At 41.7% G+C, this 21,072-nt stretch overlaps 2 protein-coding genes across 3 annotated transcripts in view; one reads left to right on the plus strand and one right to left on the minus strand.

The window, feature by feature from the left end:
- The window catches only part of TCIRG1 (T cell immune regulator 1, ATPase H+ transporting V0 subunit a3), a 29,384-nt gene extending 20,091 nt beyond the window's left edge, over nt 1-9,293 (plus strand). For both annotated transcript variants that reach the window (XM_042477895.1, XM_042477903.1), the window contains exons 15-21: nt 539-657; nt 1,017-1,230; nt 4,880-4,996; nt 5,956-6,069; nt 7,924-8,041; nt 8,324-8,495; nt 8,793-9,293. In XM_042477895.1, coding sequence (XP_042333829.1) covers nt 539-657; nt 1,017-1,230; nt 4,880-4,996; nt 5,956-6,069; nt 7,924-8,041; nt 8,324-8,495; nt 8,793-8,874 — 936 coding nt within the window. In that variant the 3' untranslated portion in view covers nt 8,875-9,293. The remainder of the gene's footprint in view (nt 1-538; nt 658-1,016; nt 1,231-4,879; nt 4,997-5,955; nt 6,070-7,923; nt 8,042-8,323; nt 8,496-8,792) is intronic.
- A 1,613-nt stretch (nt 9,294-10,906) lies between these two features.
- Nucleotides 10,907-19,449, minus strand: TBX10 (T-box transcription factor 10). The gene is given in 7 exon segments (XM_042458791.1): nt 10,907-11,365; nt 13,244-13,315; nt 14,384-14,539; nt 15,996-16,167; nt 18,048-18,149; nt 18,861-19,064; nt 19,442-19,449. Coding segments are annotated over 7 exon segments (1,032 nt in total). The 3' UTR covers nt 10,907-11,047.
- Between the last annotated feature and the right edge of the window lie 1,623 nt (nt 19,450-21,072).

The following is a 21,072-nucleotide window of genomic DNA, read 5'->3' on the forward strand; positions in this document are numbered from 1 at the left end:
TTCACTGGAAGTCAAGGATGAAATAAGAATTTTTGCTTTGGTTTTAATTTGTTTTACAAAGTTGGCCAAGGAATTCATAGCTAATTTTTTAAAATCTGAATTGTTGTTTGTATTTATGGTTTTATTTTGCTGCCTTGTTTACAAATCAGTAAAATGAGTATGCCCTCTCACACATTTTCTAGGGATAATTGTCTGAAAAGTATTGCATTGCACTGTTAGAACAGCCAAGCTTACCTAACATTGTTTTAACTTCCATCCATTGTTTTAATGGATGTTCCCTATCTATCCCTAAAAAAACTATTGAATTTTTCCACATGGAAATTTTTCCTGCTCATTTTACTGCTTTGAGGTCCAGATGCATATTTAGGACAGGACTCCTTGTGCCACCAGAATTAAAGTAACTGGACTTCTTCCTTATCCCTACTTTTGTTCTGTTCGCCTTCCAAAAGAAGTTCATACTTTCGTTTTTTGTGGGTTTTTCGGGCTCCTTGTCTATTTCGAGTATGTGATTCTTGTCCTCTCCATTCTGGTGCATCAGATTTGGAGTTTGGCTGTCAACCATCTCACCTTCTTGAATTCCTTCAAGATGAAGATGTCTGTGATCTTGGGCATTGTGCACATGAGCTTCGGGGTATTTCTTGGCATCTTCAATCACGTGTAAGTCCATGGCCTTCCCTTCCCACATGATTTGTTTCAGTCAAGGGTGTTAAGAAATCCCTAGATGGCACTCCAAATTTGTTATATTTACTGTGGATATCCCATGATGTAAGGGTGTTTGCTAAATCTAGGGCAAATAAAGTTGTCGGGGACCATTCATCTTTAAAGAACATGCTTCTGATACCCATTGCATGAGTAATACAAGAAAGAGGGTGCTTTCGTGCTCTTGGGCTGCTTGTGTCTCTATGTCATCTGATTAGTCACAAACAAGATGTTGAACGCAGCTGGGCTTTTCCTGGTGATTTTTTCTGACAAACTCCCCCATAGCTGATGGTTACTCTTCTTTGTCTGACCTGCAGTCACTTCAAGCACAGGTACAAGATTCTACTGGTTTTTCTTCCGGAGATCACCTTCCTGCTGGCACTCTTTGGCTATCTTGTGGTCCTGATTTTTTATAAGTGGCTGGTCTACAATGCTTCTAATTCCCAATGGGCACCTAGCATTCTCATCCACTTCATCGACATGTTTCTGTTTGCAGAGAATGCTGATAACTTGCCACTCTATGAACACCAGGTAATAGCTTGAGGTAACATAACATGTCTATTCAGCCTAATATTTAGGAAGTATTCCATCCTCCAGTTTTCCCAGTTGTTACCCCTCCGCTCCCCCCTTTGCCCCAGTTTGTTCAACATGAAAATGATTGCATTCAGATTTTGTAAGGCAGAGTGGACAGAATAGTGATATGGATCAAATAAATTGAGATAGTATGCTCATATATCCAGGTTATCCATGTTATCTGGTTTACTCTTTGTCCCAAGTAGCAGAGAAATGCAGGAGTTTGCTGATCTTGTGAGAGATACTTGTAAGAAAAGAAATGGTCAAGTGAGACAGGTTGGGTCTGGTTCACCCAGATGTTTTTATCCTTTGAAGATTGACCTTTGTTGGAGACTTTTAAATAGAGGTTAGGTCGCCATTTCTCATGGATTTTTTAACTTTGGATTTCTGCGCTGACAGCACTGTGAACTATGTCAGTGTTTCTCAAGCTATGTGATGTGGCAGACTCACTTGTTCTCCCCAGCATGCCCCAGATCAGTACCATATTATTATCCAAGGGCTTGTCTACACTTGCCAGCATATTTCAGGCTGCCCCCAGAATATTCTGGCCTTGAATTCACCCCTTCCCTTGCTCTCTTCCCCTAGTGACAATGGGCAGCTTCCTTGCTGCATGGCCCCTGTTCATAGTCTGGCACCACTGCTGAAACCATAACGAGGTACCCAGCCATGCTATCAATGCTGGGTGCTTTGTTCTGACCTTAGAGTGACTTGTGCCCACAGTGGCAGCATCAGGCAATGAATGGAAATTGCAATTGAAAAAGTAGTCACCTGTTGTTGCTGAAAACCCCTCCAAAACCTAGAGCAAAAGATGAGTTTTTAAAGTGTGGATTAGGGGGAGGAAACCCTGAATTGGGTGTGGGCTTCATGAATACAGTTTGGAGCCAATTCAGAGTTTGGCCCTGCATTATGTAAGCGCAGGATACAGCAAGTCCACAGGGAACTTGGGGTAAAACAGCCATGTAGACATGGCCTGAGTCACATATTTTCCTAGAAATTTGTCACAGAATGGCAGCTGATGGCTTAAGGATTGGCAGAAGTCCATGGACCATTCCTTTGAGTAGCATTGAACTAACTATCTCTTAGGATCTCTTTCAGTTCTGGAACTTTATGACTCTGTGACAATCTGCCATTTCCCAAAGACCAAGTTATTTGCAAATTCAGTGGCATGCTGCTGGATTTGCAAATGACTTTGTATTTGAGAAATAAGCTTTCAAGAGTGAAACTAAAGTTTCCAGAGATTCCATTTTGATGAGAAAGGTCCTGCCTATGAATCTTGGATTCTGGAAAAACCAAATATTTTTAGAAAAGTTGAAAAAATGTGATATTAGTAACTTTTACAGGTCACTGTATTACCTAAGGAACATAAAATGTATTATGTATAATTTTGTTTGGCACAAAGTTATATTTTGTATACAGGTATACCTCAGTTAACAACATTTCTGACAAAGAAGCCCCTTTTTACAATGTCTTTTTAAGGGGTCTAGCCTAGCGCAGCTCCTCCCCTCTTCTGTTTAGCTAGGTTTTTTGTTTTGTTTTTTGGTTGTTGTTTTTTGCAGCACTGCCATAGGAAAGATGACAAGGGCGGGCTGGAGAAAGACCTTCAGTGTTGGGTTGCAGCAGCCGCCGCATGTCTTCAGTAAATAGTGCAGTAAAACTGAACAAGGGAAAGATTGACAATCTCCTCTGGGTGATTCTACTGTAGCCTTATGTGCTTACAATAGCCCATAAACAGCTGCCTACAGAATCACTCACTGAAATGTATAAAGAGCAGATGGGAGTGGGGGGAGAGTGGAAATAAGACTAGCCTGCCTCACCAACTACTCAAGTATGTTGAAAAATATAGATCTATAAGTTCACCACCAAAATGAAGATCTTACAAAAAGTGGAGGCTGTTGAAAGATAGAAAAAAATCACCCCAGGATGCATTTTGGAAGAAGCTTTCAATATATTTCTTCCATAAGGTACCAAACCTCTTTGATTTTGTGAGCAGACAAAAAGTGTTAGAAACAGAATAAACTGTCAACATTTGTAAAACAGAGAAAATAATTTTGTCTCCCATAGTATCAAGCAGAGAAAAAGTTTTCATTCCCATAAAGAAACTGAAAAAAGGAAACCAAGATCAGAAGCTGCAATGATCTAACATTGTACATAGTCTTATGCAAAAGTCTTCCTTCGACATAGTTTTTACAAATGATTATGGTGCAATGAACTTGTAAACATATTTTATTCTGCATTTTAAAAGAAAATATACCAGAATCCTTTTTATGTTTTTTGCATGAAAAAGGGCTTTGGGGAAAAATAGAAATAACCAGGGTTTTCTCTCCTGAATTGTAAAAAATTGTTCTGGGCCTTCACATCCTTTACTCAGTAATGCCTTAGATTAATACAGATTGTAGGTCTAGAATCATAGAGGTGGAAGAGACCACAAGGGCCATCCAATCCAACCCCCAGGACCTGTCCTCCATTTTTGCCTTCTGTCCAGGAGGAATTCCCAAATGTTCTCCATCTGGAGCAGGACTAAGGAGGAATTTATATTTTTCCAAGCTTTTCCCTCCTTGTGTCCTCCATTTTTCCTGAGTGTCCTCCATTTTGAGCCTGCCTAAGATGCATGGATTTATACTGAATAGTGGGTTTTTAAAGGGTTGTAACTGACCATGTCCTACATGTTTCTCACATGTCCTTCCTTTGGAGCCTGACTAAGAAGCCTGGGTTTATATTTCTATGAGTGTTTTGGCTTCCATTGGGTTGTGTCCTCCATTTTCCCCCAACGTCGTCCGTTCTGAAACTATGAAGTCTAGACTTCTATTTCTGTGAGTGTTTCTGGCTTCCTTTAGATTGTGTCCTCCATTCCCCCCCCCCCCCCCCCCCCCCCCCCAACGGCCTCCACCTGGACTAAGATAAGGAGAGGAAATTTGGCTTATTTAATTACTTAGTTAATTCTTTAATTACCAGTACTGAAGATCTATATTGGAACTACTGTTATATTATGGGATTGCTACCAGGAGGTGTAATTTGACAGATAGGAGGATTTGTATATAGGTAGAGGTTTATGTATTTAGGTAGAAGTTTATGTACACAAACAGAATCAAAAGCCAGTTTGATTTAGTTAGCACCAACTCCCTGAAGGTAGGAAGTACTAATAAAATAATTGTACATTTGTAGAACAGGAATCTGATTTGCAAATTTTAATAACGAAATTAATAACAATAACATTTTTAAAAGATTAATGCACATTCAAATTATCATATTTCTGGTCATACTATCCTATTTGGGGAGCATAGTGGAGACTTGGAATACTGTCACGTTTGTAACAACAACAGTGGTGGTACTGTAGTTGTTGTTTATAACAACAAATGTGAAATTGGATTGTAAGACGTAGCCTCGCCAATGAAGCTGCACAGGATAGGGATTGAGGCAGAAAATGAGAAGGAGATTAATTCAAGAGTAAACATGGTGTTATTAATTGTCTCCAATTGTCTTGTGTTAAGGTTGGACCTAAAATCCTACCCAAACAGTAGGCCTTGTGAGATAGGCTTGCATCAGTTTTATTCCTCACCTCAACTGTGGTTGTTAGGACTGAAAGGCTTGCAACAACCTTTTTTGGTAGGTGACGGTGCAGACTATTTTGGTGGTGGTGGCCCTCGCTTCAGTGCCTGTCCTACTGCTAGGGGTACCCTTGTATCTCTGGTGCCAGCATTCACGGAAAAAGGCCTCCCAGTCCCAGGTAAGACAGTCCTATACCCTACTCTTGGGTTGCTATCCAAATCTGGCTCCCTGCCCAAGCCTCCTTGCCAGGGCAGGGGAAGGACCATTATGTGGATTCACTGGCATCATGTCCTGGGACCCCACTGGAAAGGGCCAAGGACTGTATCTGGGTTTGTCCTGCAGTGGCATGCCTGCTGAAGGTGCATGTCAGGGGCTAGAGGGTGTATAGTTGGGGGTAGAACAGACCTGGGAAACATGTGGCCTCCAAATGTTTCTGGATTGCAGCTCCTATCACTCTTCATCACTGGCTATGCTGGCTAGGGCTGATGCAACTGTAGTCACAACAATAACTGGAGGACCACATAATACACACCAGGGTTGAAGGATACAGGAAGGAGAAGAAGGCTGTGATTATAATGTCACTGCAAGTTCTTTCAGTTATTGATGTAATATACCATATTATATAATCTATTTCTATATCTTTATAGTCTATTTCGGAGTATATTAGCATCAAACTTCATTCAGCTGTCTCACTAATTCTTACATTAAAACTGCTACTTTCCTCCATCATATCATGCAGTTCTGTGAACCAATCATCTATTGAGGGTGTGCCTTTTATCTGCCAGTTCTTTGCACATAGTATTCTGGCAGCTGTTATCATTTATAACATGGTTCTGTGGATCCTTCAGTCAATGTTTGTCTATCATGTTAATTTTTAATATTTTATTGATTTGGTCATCGATTTGTTTCCAAAATATATTTGCTTTGTATGTGGTATATAGTACCTTTCTATTCGTTACACTTCCAGCATTTGTGTTTCGTATTTTTTGCCACCTTAGCTGTTTTTGGCAGTATCCAATGCCATCTGTAAAGCAGTTTGTAGATGTTTTCTTTGAGATCCTGGTTTACAGTAAATTTGAAGGGTTCACTGCATGGAAGCTTCCTTTCTGATGGGCTATATATTCTGGGATGTTGCAGCATGAACCCTCAACTGTAGAAGAGCGCCAGTCTTTGATAAACTCTGGGCCAAGCAGGTCGGTGAACGTTGCAGAGGATGATGTGGACCGTGCCCAACCAAGGCAGGAGCTGGAGGTAACATCAAAATTGTAGGACCCACCCAAACCTACCCCTTCACCATTTTTGACCATGCAGTTTTTCTACATAGCCTAAATGCTTCATTTTTGTCCAGTATTAAGTCGAAGGCTTACACAGCTGGCATCCATAGTTTTTTGTGGGGTTTTTGGTCTGTGAGGCTGTGTTCTAGAAGACTTTATTCCTGACCTTTCGCCAGCAGCTGTGGCTGGCATCTTCAGAGAATGCTAGCATGGAAGAGAGTGGGGTATATATACTGTTGGTTGAGAGGAGGTGATTTGCATATTAATCTGTTTATTGTTCTGTTGTTGAATGGCAAGGCCTACAGGGTGTCCATGTACTTAATAGTCACAGTGGAAAAAGAAAAGGAAGGAACAGTGTCATTCTTGGGTGTCCTGGTTATCTGAAAATTGAACCAGAGGTTGGGCCATACACTATACAGAAAATCTACACACACGGACATACACCTACACAAGAACTCCAGCCATCACCTAGGACAAAAAAGAAGCACAATAAAAACACTGGTAGACAAGGCAAAAAGGATCTATAATCCCTACTTCCTGGAAAATGAATTGAAGCATCTAGACTGGGCTCTGCATGCTAATGGATACTCCAGGTCAGACATCAGAAGGGCTGCCAGACCCAGAAAAAACCCAGTGGACGGAAGACAACCACCCACCCAAAGGGAAGATATTTTTACCATACATCAAAAGAGTCACAGACAGAATAGGGAAACTGGTGAGGAAACACAACCTCCAGATGATCTACAAAACAACCAAGAAAATCCAGCAAATGCTTTGCTCAGTGAAGGACAGAAGAGACCCTCTCACAGCCACAGGAGTTTACTGCATACCATGCAGCTGTGGAGAAGTCTACATAGGGACTACCAATCACAGTATTCAGACACAAATCAAAGAACACGAGAGGCACTGCAGACTGAGTCAGCCAGAAAATTCAGCAATAGCAGAACATGTTATAAACCATCCTGGGCATAAAAACCTGTTTGAAATTCTGGACCATGCTAGCAACTATCGGGTCAGAATGCACGGGAAAGCCATTGTAATTCATAAACACCTGAACAATTTAAGCAGGAAAGAAGAAACCCTTAAAGTATGCAAAGTTTGGCTACCAGTCCTGAAAAATACCAAAATAAAGACCCAGCAAATGCAAATGAAAACTACCCAAAGAGAGATGGATTCTCAGCAGATCATTAAGTAAATGGACACCCTGAGACCTTGCCATTCAACAACAGAACAATACACACAATAACATGCAAATCACCTCCTCTCAACTAACAGTATATATACCCCATTCTCTTCCAGCATTCTCTGAAGATGCCAGCCACAAACATCACAAATAAACTCTTCTAGAATATGACCTCATAGCCCGAAAAACTCACAGAAAACAATGTTTCATTTTTGCTTATTTTAGAATGATTTCTTTAAAATAGTTATCGCTTTAGAATGAGGTTGAAATAGCTGGAATAATTAAAACAATATAATTAAGACAATAAGATCATTTCCTGATTGGAAAAAGGCCTCTCCTGCGCCTAAAACAAACCAGGAAGACCTTTATCCTAGCAAAATGGACAGGCAGAGGAGCTTTATCAGTATTTTTTAAATGAAGATATTTGTAGGAAGCTGTAGTCTGCCTAGATCAGTGCATGTGCTTATGTGCAGCCACTGGATATATGCTCATTGCTAACTCTAGTAAGTCCTTAACTTTAATCTTTGGAGGCTGCTTCAGAGGACTTTCATTTGAGACCTTGCCTCCTGACTGGATTGCCTGCTACAACAGCCATTTAGAGCATCAGACTAATGTTGCCTGCACCCTTTTTGTTTTTCTCTCTTTCAGTTTGAGTTCTCTGAAGTGTTCATGCATCAAGCAATCCACACCATTGAGTATTGCCTGGGGTGCATCTCAAACACAGCTTCCTACCTGCGTCTATGGGCTCTTAGCTTGGCCCACGCACGTGAGTTTCTGGAGGTGGGAGGTGAGGGAGCAGAGAATGTGAAGCATGGCAAAAGCTTTGGACATGGACATTTGTGTAGGAGGTGCTGTTGGAGAAGGCTGGGGTGGTATTTGTCTCTCTCTCTGTGTAAAAAGAATGAGAGAGTGCACATGCATGCTTTGGCATCTGTGCTAACCTTTTAACTGCTGTTCTTGCCCCGAGAGACTTTTAGAGTGGGGCAGGGTGGCTCTTTGATTGCCCCACTGATTCGCTGACAATTCCCCTACCCGTCTCTATCCATAGAACTTTCAGAGGTCCTGTGGACCATGGTGATGAGGAACGGCTTTTGGATGACTGGCTACAAGGGTGGTGTCATCCTTGTACCAGTCTTTGCCTTCTTTGCGGTATTGACTGTGGCTATCCTGCTTGTGATGGAAGGGTTATCAGCTTTCCTGCATGCCCTGCGTCTGCACTGGTGAGAGCTACAATCATGTGTCAACCCTCTTCCTAGATTACTGACCATTGTTATATAATCATACCCTATATGATAGCTACCATACTTGACTTGGATTGCCTCATGCCTCCACTGTTCTAGGAAACTGAGCTGGAGTGGAAACACGAAAGAAGTCCTCTTCCCAGGTTGAGAGGGAGGGACCTGGAATGGGAGAGGACATCCTCTTCCATGTAGCATTAGTGTGGTATAGTGTGGTTTGAGTGTTGAATTATAATTCCAGGAGACCAGGGTTTTGACTCCTCTTGTATCTTTTTTCAGGGTGGAATTTCAGAACAAATTCTATGCAGGTGCTGGGTACCGGTTCAACCCATTCGCTTTCACTGCCAATATCTGGGACTAAGAGAAGAAAGACGAAGGCTTCTCTGAAGAGAGCAGATGTACTGTGTGCCCTCATGAGCCAGTGGGGAAAATTAATTGGCTTATGCTGCATTTTCTTACTTGAGCAACTATCTTGCTTCTCTTTCTGCCGATTGTGCCTCCTGTCCTACCACATGGTGCGACAGAGCTTTCTTTACCCCTTTCCCCTATTTGGACCTGCTGTCTGTTACAATGAAGATAAGGTCATATGCTGCTTCACCACAAGGATATCAGTATTGGAGGAAATTCTGAAACTGCCTCCTGGTCCATGCCATGTTACTTCCATTCTTGATTCATGGGATTTGCACCTGAACCAGACTGTCTTGTGCATATCTGTGTAGCCATAGAGATGCTTCCGGGAAAAATGTACCAGTACCCTATACCAATATAAGGATAGGACTATCTGTGTAGTTTTCGTAGGTTTGCCAAGTGGCCTGTTCTTCCTTGCTCATCCTTGTTCATCAGAGCACATTAGAAGACAAGAGATGTAGCCCAGGCTCCTAACATCCCAAGAAAGAAAGCATTTTGGAAGTTTACACTTCAAAATTTTTACATCCGTTGTTGATTTCTGAGTCTGTCCCAAAGTTCTTGTTTCTTTGCTAAGGAGTTGGGCTTCTCTGCAACTACTAGTGCATGTAGTGGCGCTGTAAGTGTGTGCCCTTGGCATGTGCCTAATGTGAAGGATCTGTCTGCCCATGCTAGCAAAGTAGATGACATACTGGTGGCTAATTCATGGAAAGCAGAGGATGTGGCAATGCTTGTTGTAGGCCTCTTGTTGTCAACTGTTAGAAAAAAAGAGCAAAGTGTAAGTACCAGGAGTCCTGTATAGGCCACACTTGCAGGCTTATCTTTCCAAGGACAAGAGAAGTACTCTTCTTTAAATATTACTTTGTACTGAGGACCAGGGGTTTGTAGCAGCACCCTGAGTTCACCCTGTTGAGTCCTGCATTTTAAGAGAAGGAGAGCTGCCATAAGCAAGCTGTCCAGAAGTTTTGTTCTAAAACCTTTCAATCACTATAGTCACAAAATACCAATTAAAAACATGCTTCTCCCTGCATCATTTTTAAAATATTTATCTGCCAAGTTTATTTCTGTTGCAAAGCTTGTGTAGGAGAGTTGAGTTCAGGGTCGGATGTGTTGTGTACATTGGAACATCATTTGCTAGTGCACCAGGTTTTGGGAGCGTCGAATTCTTTTATAACTGTAGATTCTACAGTGCAGAATATTACAAAGAGAGAAGGCATGGCATTGTTTGGGAGGTGGAGACCAGGGCATCAGTGAAATACATTTCCAGCTTCCCTAGGCTGTCTTCCATCTCTGAAAGGAGACTAATTCTGCACCAAGTCCTGAACTTTGATTGATGTCTGTAGTTGTTATGTGCCTTCAAGTTGACTCCAACTTATGGCATCCTTAGAGTTTTCCTGGAAGCATTTATTCAGATGTTTGCCATTGCTTTCTTCGAAAGCTGAGACTGTGTGACCTGTGCAAACCAGTGGCTTTCCATGGCTAAGCAGGGATCTGAACCCTGGTCTGTAGTCCTAGCCCATTATCATGATTTGTGTGTTGAACTGGGATTGGAGGAGACCAGGGTTCAAACCCTTGCTCAGCCATGAAGATCTCTGAATGACATTGGGCAAGTCATGATGTCTCTGCTTAGAGCAGTGGTCCCCAAACTGTATCCTTTAAGAGATTTTGGACTTCAGCTCCCAGAAGCCTCAACCATGTTGGCCAATAGTCTGGGATTCTGGGAGCTGAAGTCCAAAATCCCTTAAAGGGCACAGTTTGAGTACCACTGACTAAGAGGATGGCAATGGCAGACCTCCTCTGAATAAATATGCTAAGAGGATCATGCAACAAGGACTCCATAAATTGGAGTCACCATGAAGGCACGTAATATCCATAGACTAAGGAATAACTAGTGGGAACAACACTGTTTGCCTTCAGTAGAATGGTAGGCACATGTTTCAGGATGCCTTGAAGGTACCATCCTCAAATATTTTCAGTGGAGTGTAAGTTGTGAAATGGGAGGACCTCTGTGGGCAGACAGTGGAATGATCTAGACAACAGGAGGGGAAAGTGGGCACACATTTGACTCTTGTTGTGTAGATTCAATGAGGGGTGTGCTTGCTTGATCTACCTCTATCTCTTTTTTTCCTTTATTGTTGATAGCCACCAGCTGTGTAGATGTTGAGAGTGTGGAAGCTGGTGGACCGGCTGCTGGGGAGTGCATATGGTGTTGCACGTGAGCGGGCTCCCACGTAGATGCTGTGATAGGAGAGATGCTTGTAGGGCAGGGCCCCGGATGCTTCACTGAAGGGCCGTCGAGCAGTACACATATCCGAGAGGTTGGTGGGAGTCACCAGGGGTGAGTGTTGGAGCTGTGAGGTTTCTTTGAAAAGAGAAGGAGGAAGATGATGGCTGCTGGTAAATCCTAGAAAGAAAACAAATACAGCACGGAAGCTCTTTCCTGATAGCTGGACTCATCCATATGCACTGTGAGACTTGCTTATGTGATTCTCCAACCAGTGTCTACATACTGCACTAGTATGAAATATGATCATGTCATCTGCCTGAACTGTATGCTGCTTATTTGTATGGTTTAATGCCGTGCCAGAAAGACCTAGATGGAGCTCAGTGTTTTGCCAGGCAGTATGTTGACAAGGTTAAAGCTCTCCCAAAAGAACTCAGTATCATATGATTATGACCAGGGTTGGTTATGCATTGCAGTCTGAAAAAGGTAAGATCATACTGTCCATCATGAAAAGCCAATTTATGCAAATTTACACAAACTATACTGCTAGTGGTAATTACAGATGGACAAATGAGGTGGGCACTAGTGAGAGTAATTCCTAATCATGGAAGCCCTTATTCGGTAGCATCTTTTAATTGTTGTGATGTTATTATTTGTATGCATCCATAAGGACTAGAAACTTGAAAAAGCAAGCAAAGAGTCACAGCTGAATTCTGCAACTAAAATTAAATTCTGCCGTTGGTCCAAGGGTAGATTGGAATGCAAACAATCCTGATTACAAATGTATGAAACCAGGCTACACTAAAAGTAAGCAAGAGGCCAGTAGTAGATAGGTTTGGTGACCCCAGCCTATCAGCATTGCAACATGTGGTGGGGTTTTATTTGGATAAATGCTATAATATTGTGATCTGGGTGCATTGTGGCCCAGCATGATACTTTAATCCACTGTTGGTGTAGTCTTTGAATTTTGCCAAGAGAGCACCACAATAGGATCGCTTTAGGATTGCCCTAAAAGTCAGGAATGACTTGAAAGTACATGAGAACAAGGTGTTAATAGGCCTTTAGACCTCTCGGTAGCACAGAACTGTTGTCTCGGCCCCCCTCCCCCCAACATGCTGTGAATGAAGGGCTCTGTGCACAATGAGTACCATTACCTCTTCCATCTTACCTTTCTCTGGGATCTCCTGTATCTGAGCTAAAGTAGCTGCACCACCATTCCGCGATAAGCATCCTAGAAGCTGCCCTGGTGACCCTGGCCTATATAAAAAAAGAAAGAGAAGATGCAAAAACTAATTGGTGATGGTCTTCATGAAGAAAAGCTGTGAATTTGTCTCTTAAGCAAAAATGTGGAACCTTTGACCCTCCAGATGCTTTGACGTAGAATTCCTATCAGCCCCTCTCTACATTGATAAGGGACTGTGGAAGTTTTACTCCAAAACACCTGGGGAGGGTTCAAAACATCTGGGTTCCCCCCTCCATACCTGCTGTAACCCCAAATCTTTCTCCTATTCCTATTTATTTTCATTTTTTTTTTCTTGTTTTGATTATTGGGAAGGTACAGAGGCTGGCTAAGCCACTAGGAAGTCTTAACCTTTTGAGCACAGCGGGATGTGAAAGCTATTTATCTCAAATTACAATCCAAGAAATCAGCCTTATTCAGACGTGGCAGCAGTGCATTATATAAAAATTCATTAATACCAGTAGACCCTTGGTATCCATTGGCATTTGGTTCCAGGATCCCCCATGGATACCAAAATCTGTGGATGCTCAAGTCCCAGTACATACAGTGGCACAGTAAAATGGTGTCCCTTATATGAAATGGCAAAATCAAAGCTCGCTTTTTGGAATTTATAAATTTTTATAATATTTTCAGTCCGTGGATGATTGAATCTGTGGCTATGGAGGGCTGATTCAGTATAGCTAAAGGTGTAATCTGTACAGACAGTTACTTGGGAGTAACTTGTTGAACTCGGTGATGCTTACTTCTGAATAAGCCTACATAGGACTGTGGCGTGAGAATGGTGTTTGCCCTGTTTGCAGACATACCACTTGAGAGATTAATCCTTCTACTCATAGTTGACCGTGGTAGGGCAAAGGAGACTTACCACTCATCTGGTTCGCACTCCCGGAACCCTTTTGCAAATGGATTACTAGCGATTTTCAGCTGTGTGATCTGCCAAGAGAGAAGAGTTTGTCAAGTAAGCAGCATCTTTCCTGCCTCTCCCTTCCTTTTATATTAATCCACGAAAGAACAGCAACAGATCCAGTGTAGGCATTGTGGTGCTGTATCAAGCAAAAAGCATGCAGATCTATATTACCATTTTGTGGAATTAAAAGCACACTCTGTTTTGAAAGAAAGGTACAACATACATTTAAGAACATCTAATTTGTTTATTTTATTGCAATCTTTTACCAAGAGTGGCGTACATGGGTGTTATTTCATTTGATGTTTGCAACAAGTCTTTGAGGTAGGTCAGGATAGGGGATATGGCCACACAGTGAACTTAATGGCTGGATAGGAATTTTGAGCTAGGCACTTGCAGTTCATATCAGTCCCTTCCCACTACACTCCATAAACATACTGACCAGAATTCACTTAGTTAAAAATGTGTAGCAACCCTAGTTACGTAGTGATTTCCAGCTCGATGCCCACTTACAAGGCAGCAGCAGCTGCAATTCATATGGGTCTTTCCCTGTCATTTGGGAAGCAGCTATTTGATGTTCCCACCTTCTGCCATGGTTGAACGCCATTGCAATAGTCAGAAGCAGGGTCTGTGTCACAATTTCTCCTCGAACCAGAGATCTCCCATGTGAGATGTTGGTGGAAACATCCGTCTTTTATTTTTTTTTTTTTTTTTCCAGTTAGCGGGAACAAAACCCCCCCCCCCCCCCAATTGATTTTAGCAGCTGCTGCCTGGTAAATGGGGGTTGGCAAACTTTCATGGTCCCTACATAAACCCTGAATTAGGGAACAAATTGGGATTGTGAATACAAAACAGTCACTTGATCATGCATTCATAATGCCCAAATAAATTCTGGCCATTACATGTTAATGGTATCTAAAAAACAATACTTAGCTAAGGTGCCATTAAAAATGCATTAGGAAAAGAAGATTGCACAGCAGAGGACATCATCATTGTATTCATTAATTTGCCAGCTTCCAGACAGATGCTGTATTGAAGCAACCTTGCACACTCTTGCACCATACTGGCTTGTTTTTACAATACTGTTGTGTTCTTACCCGGTGGTTCTGATAGGCTGTCACAGCCATGAATTGAGTTTCGGTGAAAATGAAGGATTTGAAATTCTCCTGGGCATAACGCTCACTGTCTGGACGTGGATCTACCACCACCACATGGAATCTGGGCTGGTATCTATGCATGGAATTCAGGATGATCTGTTTGATCAAGAGGAGAGACCTTTTCAGGTGGTCCTGAAGATATTGGCACCTGCTTAATCATTTCCATTTACTCACTCAGCAATACAAAATCAATCCCACCCGTTTATTATCCCATATGTCATTGTACAGCCTGGCAGGGATTTACAAATCCTGAGGGCCTGAGCCCATGGAACAGTGGAAATCATGTTTTTCCCCCAAGCACTGTATGACTATACATAAAAAAAGGAAATTGTATAAAATTCCAACACTTTTTATTTTACATTTCATATGTACAGTAGTACATTTTTCAGTATAAGGTTGGGGGACTTGTGCCCCTCAAGATGTTACACAGCTCAACCTCTAATGAGAGCTATAGTTTACAAACGCTTAGGGTTCCCAGGTATCCCTTATTAAAAGGATAGCCCTTATTTGAGAGCTGGAAAATATGTCATTTTATGTTGACCGAATGGCATGGTAAAAAAAAATCCATTATCTGGGCATTTTGAGAAAATATGAAGTCAAGTTGCAGGATCCAGTGAGTGTGTCTGAAAATCACTGGCAATACAGATAGTTAGGTTATGATTAAAATGGATTCAGGACTGCTGATGCATATTAAAAAAGAAACAAGATACAGATTTTCATAAAGACAGAAAATTGTCAGCCCTGTGTATCATGAATTTTGCCTGTTCTGTATTGGTATTCTGAAAACCAGGCAACCCTACATAATATATAGTGGGTCACATATTTCCTACTTATTTAATAGTCTTAAGCATTCACTTAAGCATGGACTCTCTCCATATACCAGGACAACCAACTAGGGAGATCAAGATTATGAGTTCTTCTGTCATAGACCTGTTGTCCCTCTCATTTTATTAATCCTTTACAGGAGCCATTTCAGCCAGTCAAACCCCATGATAGTTTCGCCTATGTTGTTGTTAGCTGCCCTTGAGTTGGTTCTGACTCATGGCGACCCTGTGGATGAGACATCGCCAAGAATTCCTATCCTCCACTGCCCCGCCCAGATCCTACAAGCCCTTGCCTGCCTTAGGGTCACCATAAGTCAGAAAGGATTTGAAGGCACACAGCAAAAGGGTGGAACAGGGAACCTCTTCTCTGCCAGTAAGAGAAGAAAAAGAGGTTTTGGTTAGGGACAAGATTGCTTGGCTAGAAGATTGCTTTGCTTTATTGCTCTTGATGTTGTTATTTTCTATTTCTCAGATGCCAAAGATTTTAGTTATCTTTCAACAGCTGCATTTTATAGTGTCAGCCCTCTAGGCTCCTTATTTTACTATGATAACAGCCACTGCTAACTATGGTCTTGGAATGCTTGAAGAATGAATCACTTGGGAAGCAGCAAACAAGAACAAGACAGTAAGGTAAAACTCAAGACTTCAGCCCAATAAAACCGTCTAGTGACATCTAGCGACTAAGCTATGAAAAGACACTATCCGCTGAGCAGTCCACAATGACTTACATGGCCATTGTCGTCCATCAAGTTGTTGGTGAGCTTGAGCTTGTCAAAGGAGACGATTTGCCTCATCCACTGGCCTCCTTTGGCTGGGGAGTCAGGGTGGAAATGAACTCGGCCAGGTGTAGCAGGATCCGCTTTGCCAGCTACCAACCAAGCCGAACTGTGAAATGCATACCTGTAGTGCAAAGAAGTTTTATGTTGAGCCAGCCTCTTTCCCATCCTTCTTGACAGAATGCTTCCAAGTGAAAGGATTTGGGATGAATTCAGTACACCTGCTCAGCTATGCAGTTGCACAGTTTGAGGTAGATATTTGGGCCCAAAAGTAACCCCAGCCACCCACTCTGTCTCCATCCATTGGCCAGAGTGGAGCAGTTACAAGACTAGTTTTCCCACCCAGCTACAAAAAGAACGCTTAGCTGCAAAGTCACCATTGTCCTGGGACTGCAGAGCTAACCACCTTCAGAAAATAAATGAATTTAGTTTAAAAAACGGTTACCTAAAAATATACAAATAATTAATTGTTTTAAAGTTTATTTGGCTTTCTCATGTATATAGATTTTAAGTATATTTACAGAGCTGTCACCAAAAAGATAAAATTAGAGATAAGATTTGTGCATACCAGATCAAAATTTTTGCAAAACCATGTACATTGCTAAAGAAAATAGTGACTTGTTCATGTTTCTCTGTAGGGAATTACAGGAGCTAATTCCAAGAAGGGCAAGAGAGTACAATGGTCTCTCCACATTCACTGGGATTAGGGATGAAGAACACCTGTGACTGGGAAAAAACGCAATTAAAAAAACTATTCTTTTTACCTGAGAGAACACCTCTTTAGGAATATCTAGGTCCTCCAGTGCAACTCTGTGATCAACAACTGCCAGAAATTGACCATAGAAACATTTTTGAGGCCCTACAAATGCCTAGAGTACTGTTTTCTCTAGGAACATCTAAGTTCTTCAGCACAACTCTAGGGTCAATGTCTGGCAGAGTTGCATTGGATGACCTAGAGATTCTTCAAGAGAACATAGTAATCAAATCCACAAAAAATCAAATCCGCAAAAGTCAAAGTTGCAAATACAGAGGATCAACTGTGATAAATAAGAGGAGAACACTGCACTGCTTTGTATAATAGACTATCAGTATACAGTTGGCCCTTCTTATACACAGATTTTTTATACACGGATTCAAGCATTCACGTTTTGAAAATGTTCCAAAAAAGTATATATTTCAAATATCAAACCTTGATTTTCCATTTTTATAAGGGACACAATTTTGCTATATCATTATATTTAATGGAACGTGAGCATTCACGGATTTTGTTATCCATGGAGGATCTTGGAACCAAACCCAGCAGGGGGTTGGACTGGATGGCCCCTGTGGTCTCTTCCACCTCTATGATTCTATGATCCACTGTATTAAATTTTGCCTGTTTATCAAATCTAAAGATCAGCTTGGTGGCCACTAAGTAATATATCCAGTCCTCTGTATGTCCTTTGGCCATTTAAACCCTGACACCAGAAGACAACACTTGAGCCAAGTGATATTCTCTCATACCATTGAGGTCACCTCCCAGAATTAAAAAAAGTAATTTGAAAATTACAGTTACACGACAAACGAAGTGAAATTCTTATTAAGTTGCAATCACAAAGTTATTTAGGCTGCATCTGCACTGCAGAATAATGTGGTTTGACTTTTCTTTAACTGCCATGCCTCAGTACTATGGAATACTGGGATCTGTAGTTTTGTGAGATGTTTAGCCTTGTCTCAGAAAGTTCTGATACCTCACAAAACTACAAATCCCAGAATTCCATACCATTGAGCAATAGCCATTAAAGTTGTTTCAAACTGCATTATTTCTGCAGTGCAGACACAGTCTTAGTTATATGCCTGTTAGTAGCAAATAAACTACTTATAAGTAACTAATGATGTGTAACTAGTTACTGTTAGGTTCTGCTTATGTTTTGCCTTCCTAGTCTCTCTTAGACCTATTGTACACTCACTAAACAAGACAGACAAAATAGCTTCAATCTCACTATTCTAGAATGGGGCCCATACCGGTATCTTTTGTCATCCAAAGGCACAAAGTCCATGAGCAGCACATAGTCAGCCAAAGGGTCCATGCCTGATATCTTCACTTGGAAGGTGGGGAACATCCTCCTAGAACAGGTAGAAAAGCACCTACATATTCAGTCAGTAAGCTCAGCCTCTCTAGAATGATGTTGCTGGACTGCAACAGCCATAGCCAATATTGCCAAAAGTGAGGTATGATGGGAGCTGCAGTCCAACAACATCTTCTAGAGGGTTACCCTACAGTTATCGAAGGCAGAGTTTTCCCAGACACAGACATATACAGCCAAAATGTAGCAGCAAATACACTTTGCAGGTAAAGCACTATGTACATTGATGGCACTAAATAAATGTCAAGCTTTGGGGTTCCTTGAGGGCAGGTGTTTACATGCTGACCAACTGTCTTTTTATGGAAAGGCTACCTGCATTATTAACAACATTGTACAGTGGTGTTAAGAGACTGTGTGGAGTACTGGTTTAAGTGCTGGATTACGACTTCAGAAGACCAAAGTTCAAATCTACTCAACTATGGAAATTTGCTGTGTGACCTTGGGCAAGTCATCTCTCCGCTTCACAGAAAAGCAATGGCAAACTTCCTCTGAGTAAATCTTATCACAGAGTCACCATAAGTTGGACTGGACTTCAAGGATCATAACAACAACTAAAGTGGTGTTAATTCACAGTGAGTTGTTAGCCTGGAAGAGCATGAGCATTGTCATAGCTCCTCTTTTGTCGCTCTCTAGATTAGAGCTATTTTTTTTAGTCTTCGTGGCCTATTTCGTGCTGGGATATTGTACCTACCGTCCTGCCTTGGTGACAATCATTTCAGTGCCAAGACTGTTGAACTCCTCCCAAAGGCTCCTCATCTCCAGCTGCACAGTGACACCAGATACACACTGGTTTTTTCTGGCCAAAAGGCTGCCCCTTCCTTGCCTCATGGCTGCTTCAGTTTCATACTGCTCAAACTCTGATGTTGTCCCCAGCAGACATGGTGCCCGCACAGGGCTGGATGAGAAGGGGCAGCTGTCAGATGTCAGGACACTGAGGCTGGCTGCAATGAAGGCTAAGAAAGCAAAGACAGAAAACTGGCATTGTAGACCCCAGCTGGCCGAAGGACCAGCAAGTGTAGCTCACCTTATTACTACTTCTTTATCATTTTGTTTGGGACAGACAAGTCTCAAACCACCATACATCTTCACGGAGGCACATGTTCTCTTCTTTATTTTCTTAACATGTTTTCACAGTTCACTGAAGAAGGAAAAAAGCATCCTAGGGCTAATCTAAAAGTTACAGTCAGCCCTCTGTATCCATGGATTTTTTATCCATGGCTTCAAACATCCATGGTTTGAAAATATTTTAAAAATATATAAATTCCAACTTACCATGTCATTGTATGTAATGGGACTTGATCATCCACAGATTTTGATATCCATAGTGGGGTCCTGGAACTAAACCCCAGCAGATACCAAGGACCCACTGTACTAAAATACGTATGTTACTTCCCTGCCTCCACAACTATCATCACACTGACAGGCATGAATGGAACCTAGTAGGGCAGTGATGGTGAACCTTTACAGACTGAGTGCCCAAACTGCAACCCAAAGCCCACTTATTTATCCCAAAGTTCCACATTTCTCTGGCTTTCTAGTAACGAACTCTGGCAAACTCTGTGCTGGGGTGACAGAGTGTGTGCCCACAGAGAGGGCTGAGTGCCACTTCTGGCACATGTGCCATAGGTTCACCACCACTGTACTAGGGTTTCCTCACAACCCCATGACTGGGTCTGTGGTCCTTACTGCTGCCTTATTCTCCAAATAGCCACTTTCCTCCCCACCCACCCACCCACCCCCCTGGACAAAATGCTGATTCTGAAAACTGCTGAAAGCAGCAGTTCATGATCTGAATTGGTTGCAAGGACCCCATGCATTGCTTAACACTGGACTTTATTACATGGTGAAAATCAGGGGAAAATGAGGGCTTTAAACAGGGATTGGCCTGTGAAAATTGTATGATTACGATTAAGATTTTCACACGACGTCACGATTAAAGAGCAATTATCCTGGAATAAACAGGCAATAAACAGCAACAAATCATTTACAGAATTTCCCCGTGAACAATTTGTTGCTGTTTATTGCCTGTTTATTCCCAGGATAATGACTTTTTAATTGTGACATTGTGTGAAAATCTTAATCGTGACCATGCAATTTTCATGGGACAATCAATATTTAAAGCCCCAATTTTCCCCGTGTGATAAAATCCATTAACAGTTAAAAACTTCAAAACTAGAAAGTCAATTTCTGACCACTTTTGATATTTATTTTTGGCATGTCTGTAAGGTCCATAGGAGCTATGGAAGAGAAAAGTGGCATCTATACTCTTTGTAGTTTCCTGACCCAGGATCAGCTGCAATTACGCCTGTAGCTTATTTATTTATTTATTCATTCATTTATTTTTGAATGTATAGCCTTCCTTTCCCCCAAAGTGGGATACAATGAAAGAACAACGAGTGAGTATTGCTAGAACTAGCCCTTTGCCTGGAAGTGCTCTGATAGGAGAAACTGCATTGATGGCGATGCTTCCCTCTGATTCAGCTGACTGTGAATAGTAAATATCCTTTTCTGAAGCTTGAGCTTTCATTTTCAAGGCAGGCAGAATCTGCTTTAAACATATTTATTGTTGCTGTATATTGGTTTTGCAGTTAAAGATTCCTCGCCCCCCCCCCCCCCGCACCTGGCGTAAAGGGGCTCTTGCTCTTTCAGCTTGACTGGACCTAATTAGACATAGCTAGCATGGGCTGCGTAGGTCCATTCCCTTAGAATTTGGGAACATTGCTTTTTTTTACTACAACTTGAAAAATATTCCAGCTACTATGTACTGTATAGTCCAAAGAAGAAACTTTTCTTAGCTAAGGGAATCTGCCACCATAGCCAGTGATTTAAGGGATATAACATAAAGCACATATGATAGTACTGGACACAAATAGAGATTAAAATTTCTGTCTATAGGAGCCATG

Source organism: Sceloporus undulatus, chromosome 1, assembly GCF_019175285.1.
Source record: "Sceloporus undulatus isolate JIND9_A2432 ecotype Alabama chromosome 1, SceUnd_v1.1, whole genome shotgun sequence".
Lineage (NCBI taxonomy): Eukaryota > Metazoa > Chordata > Lepidosauria > Squamata > Phrynosomatidae > Sceloporus > Sceloporus undulatus.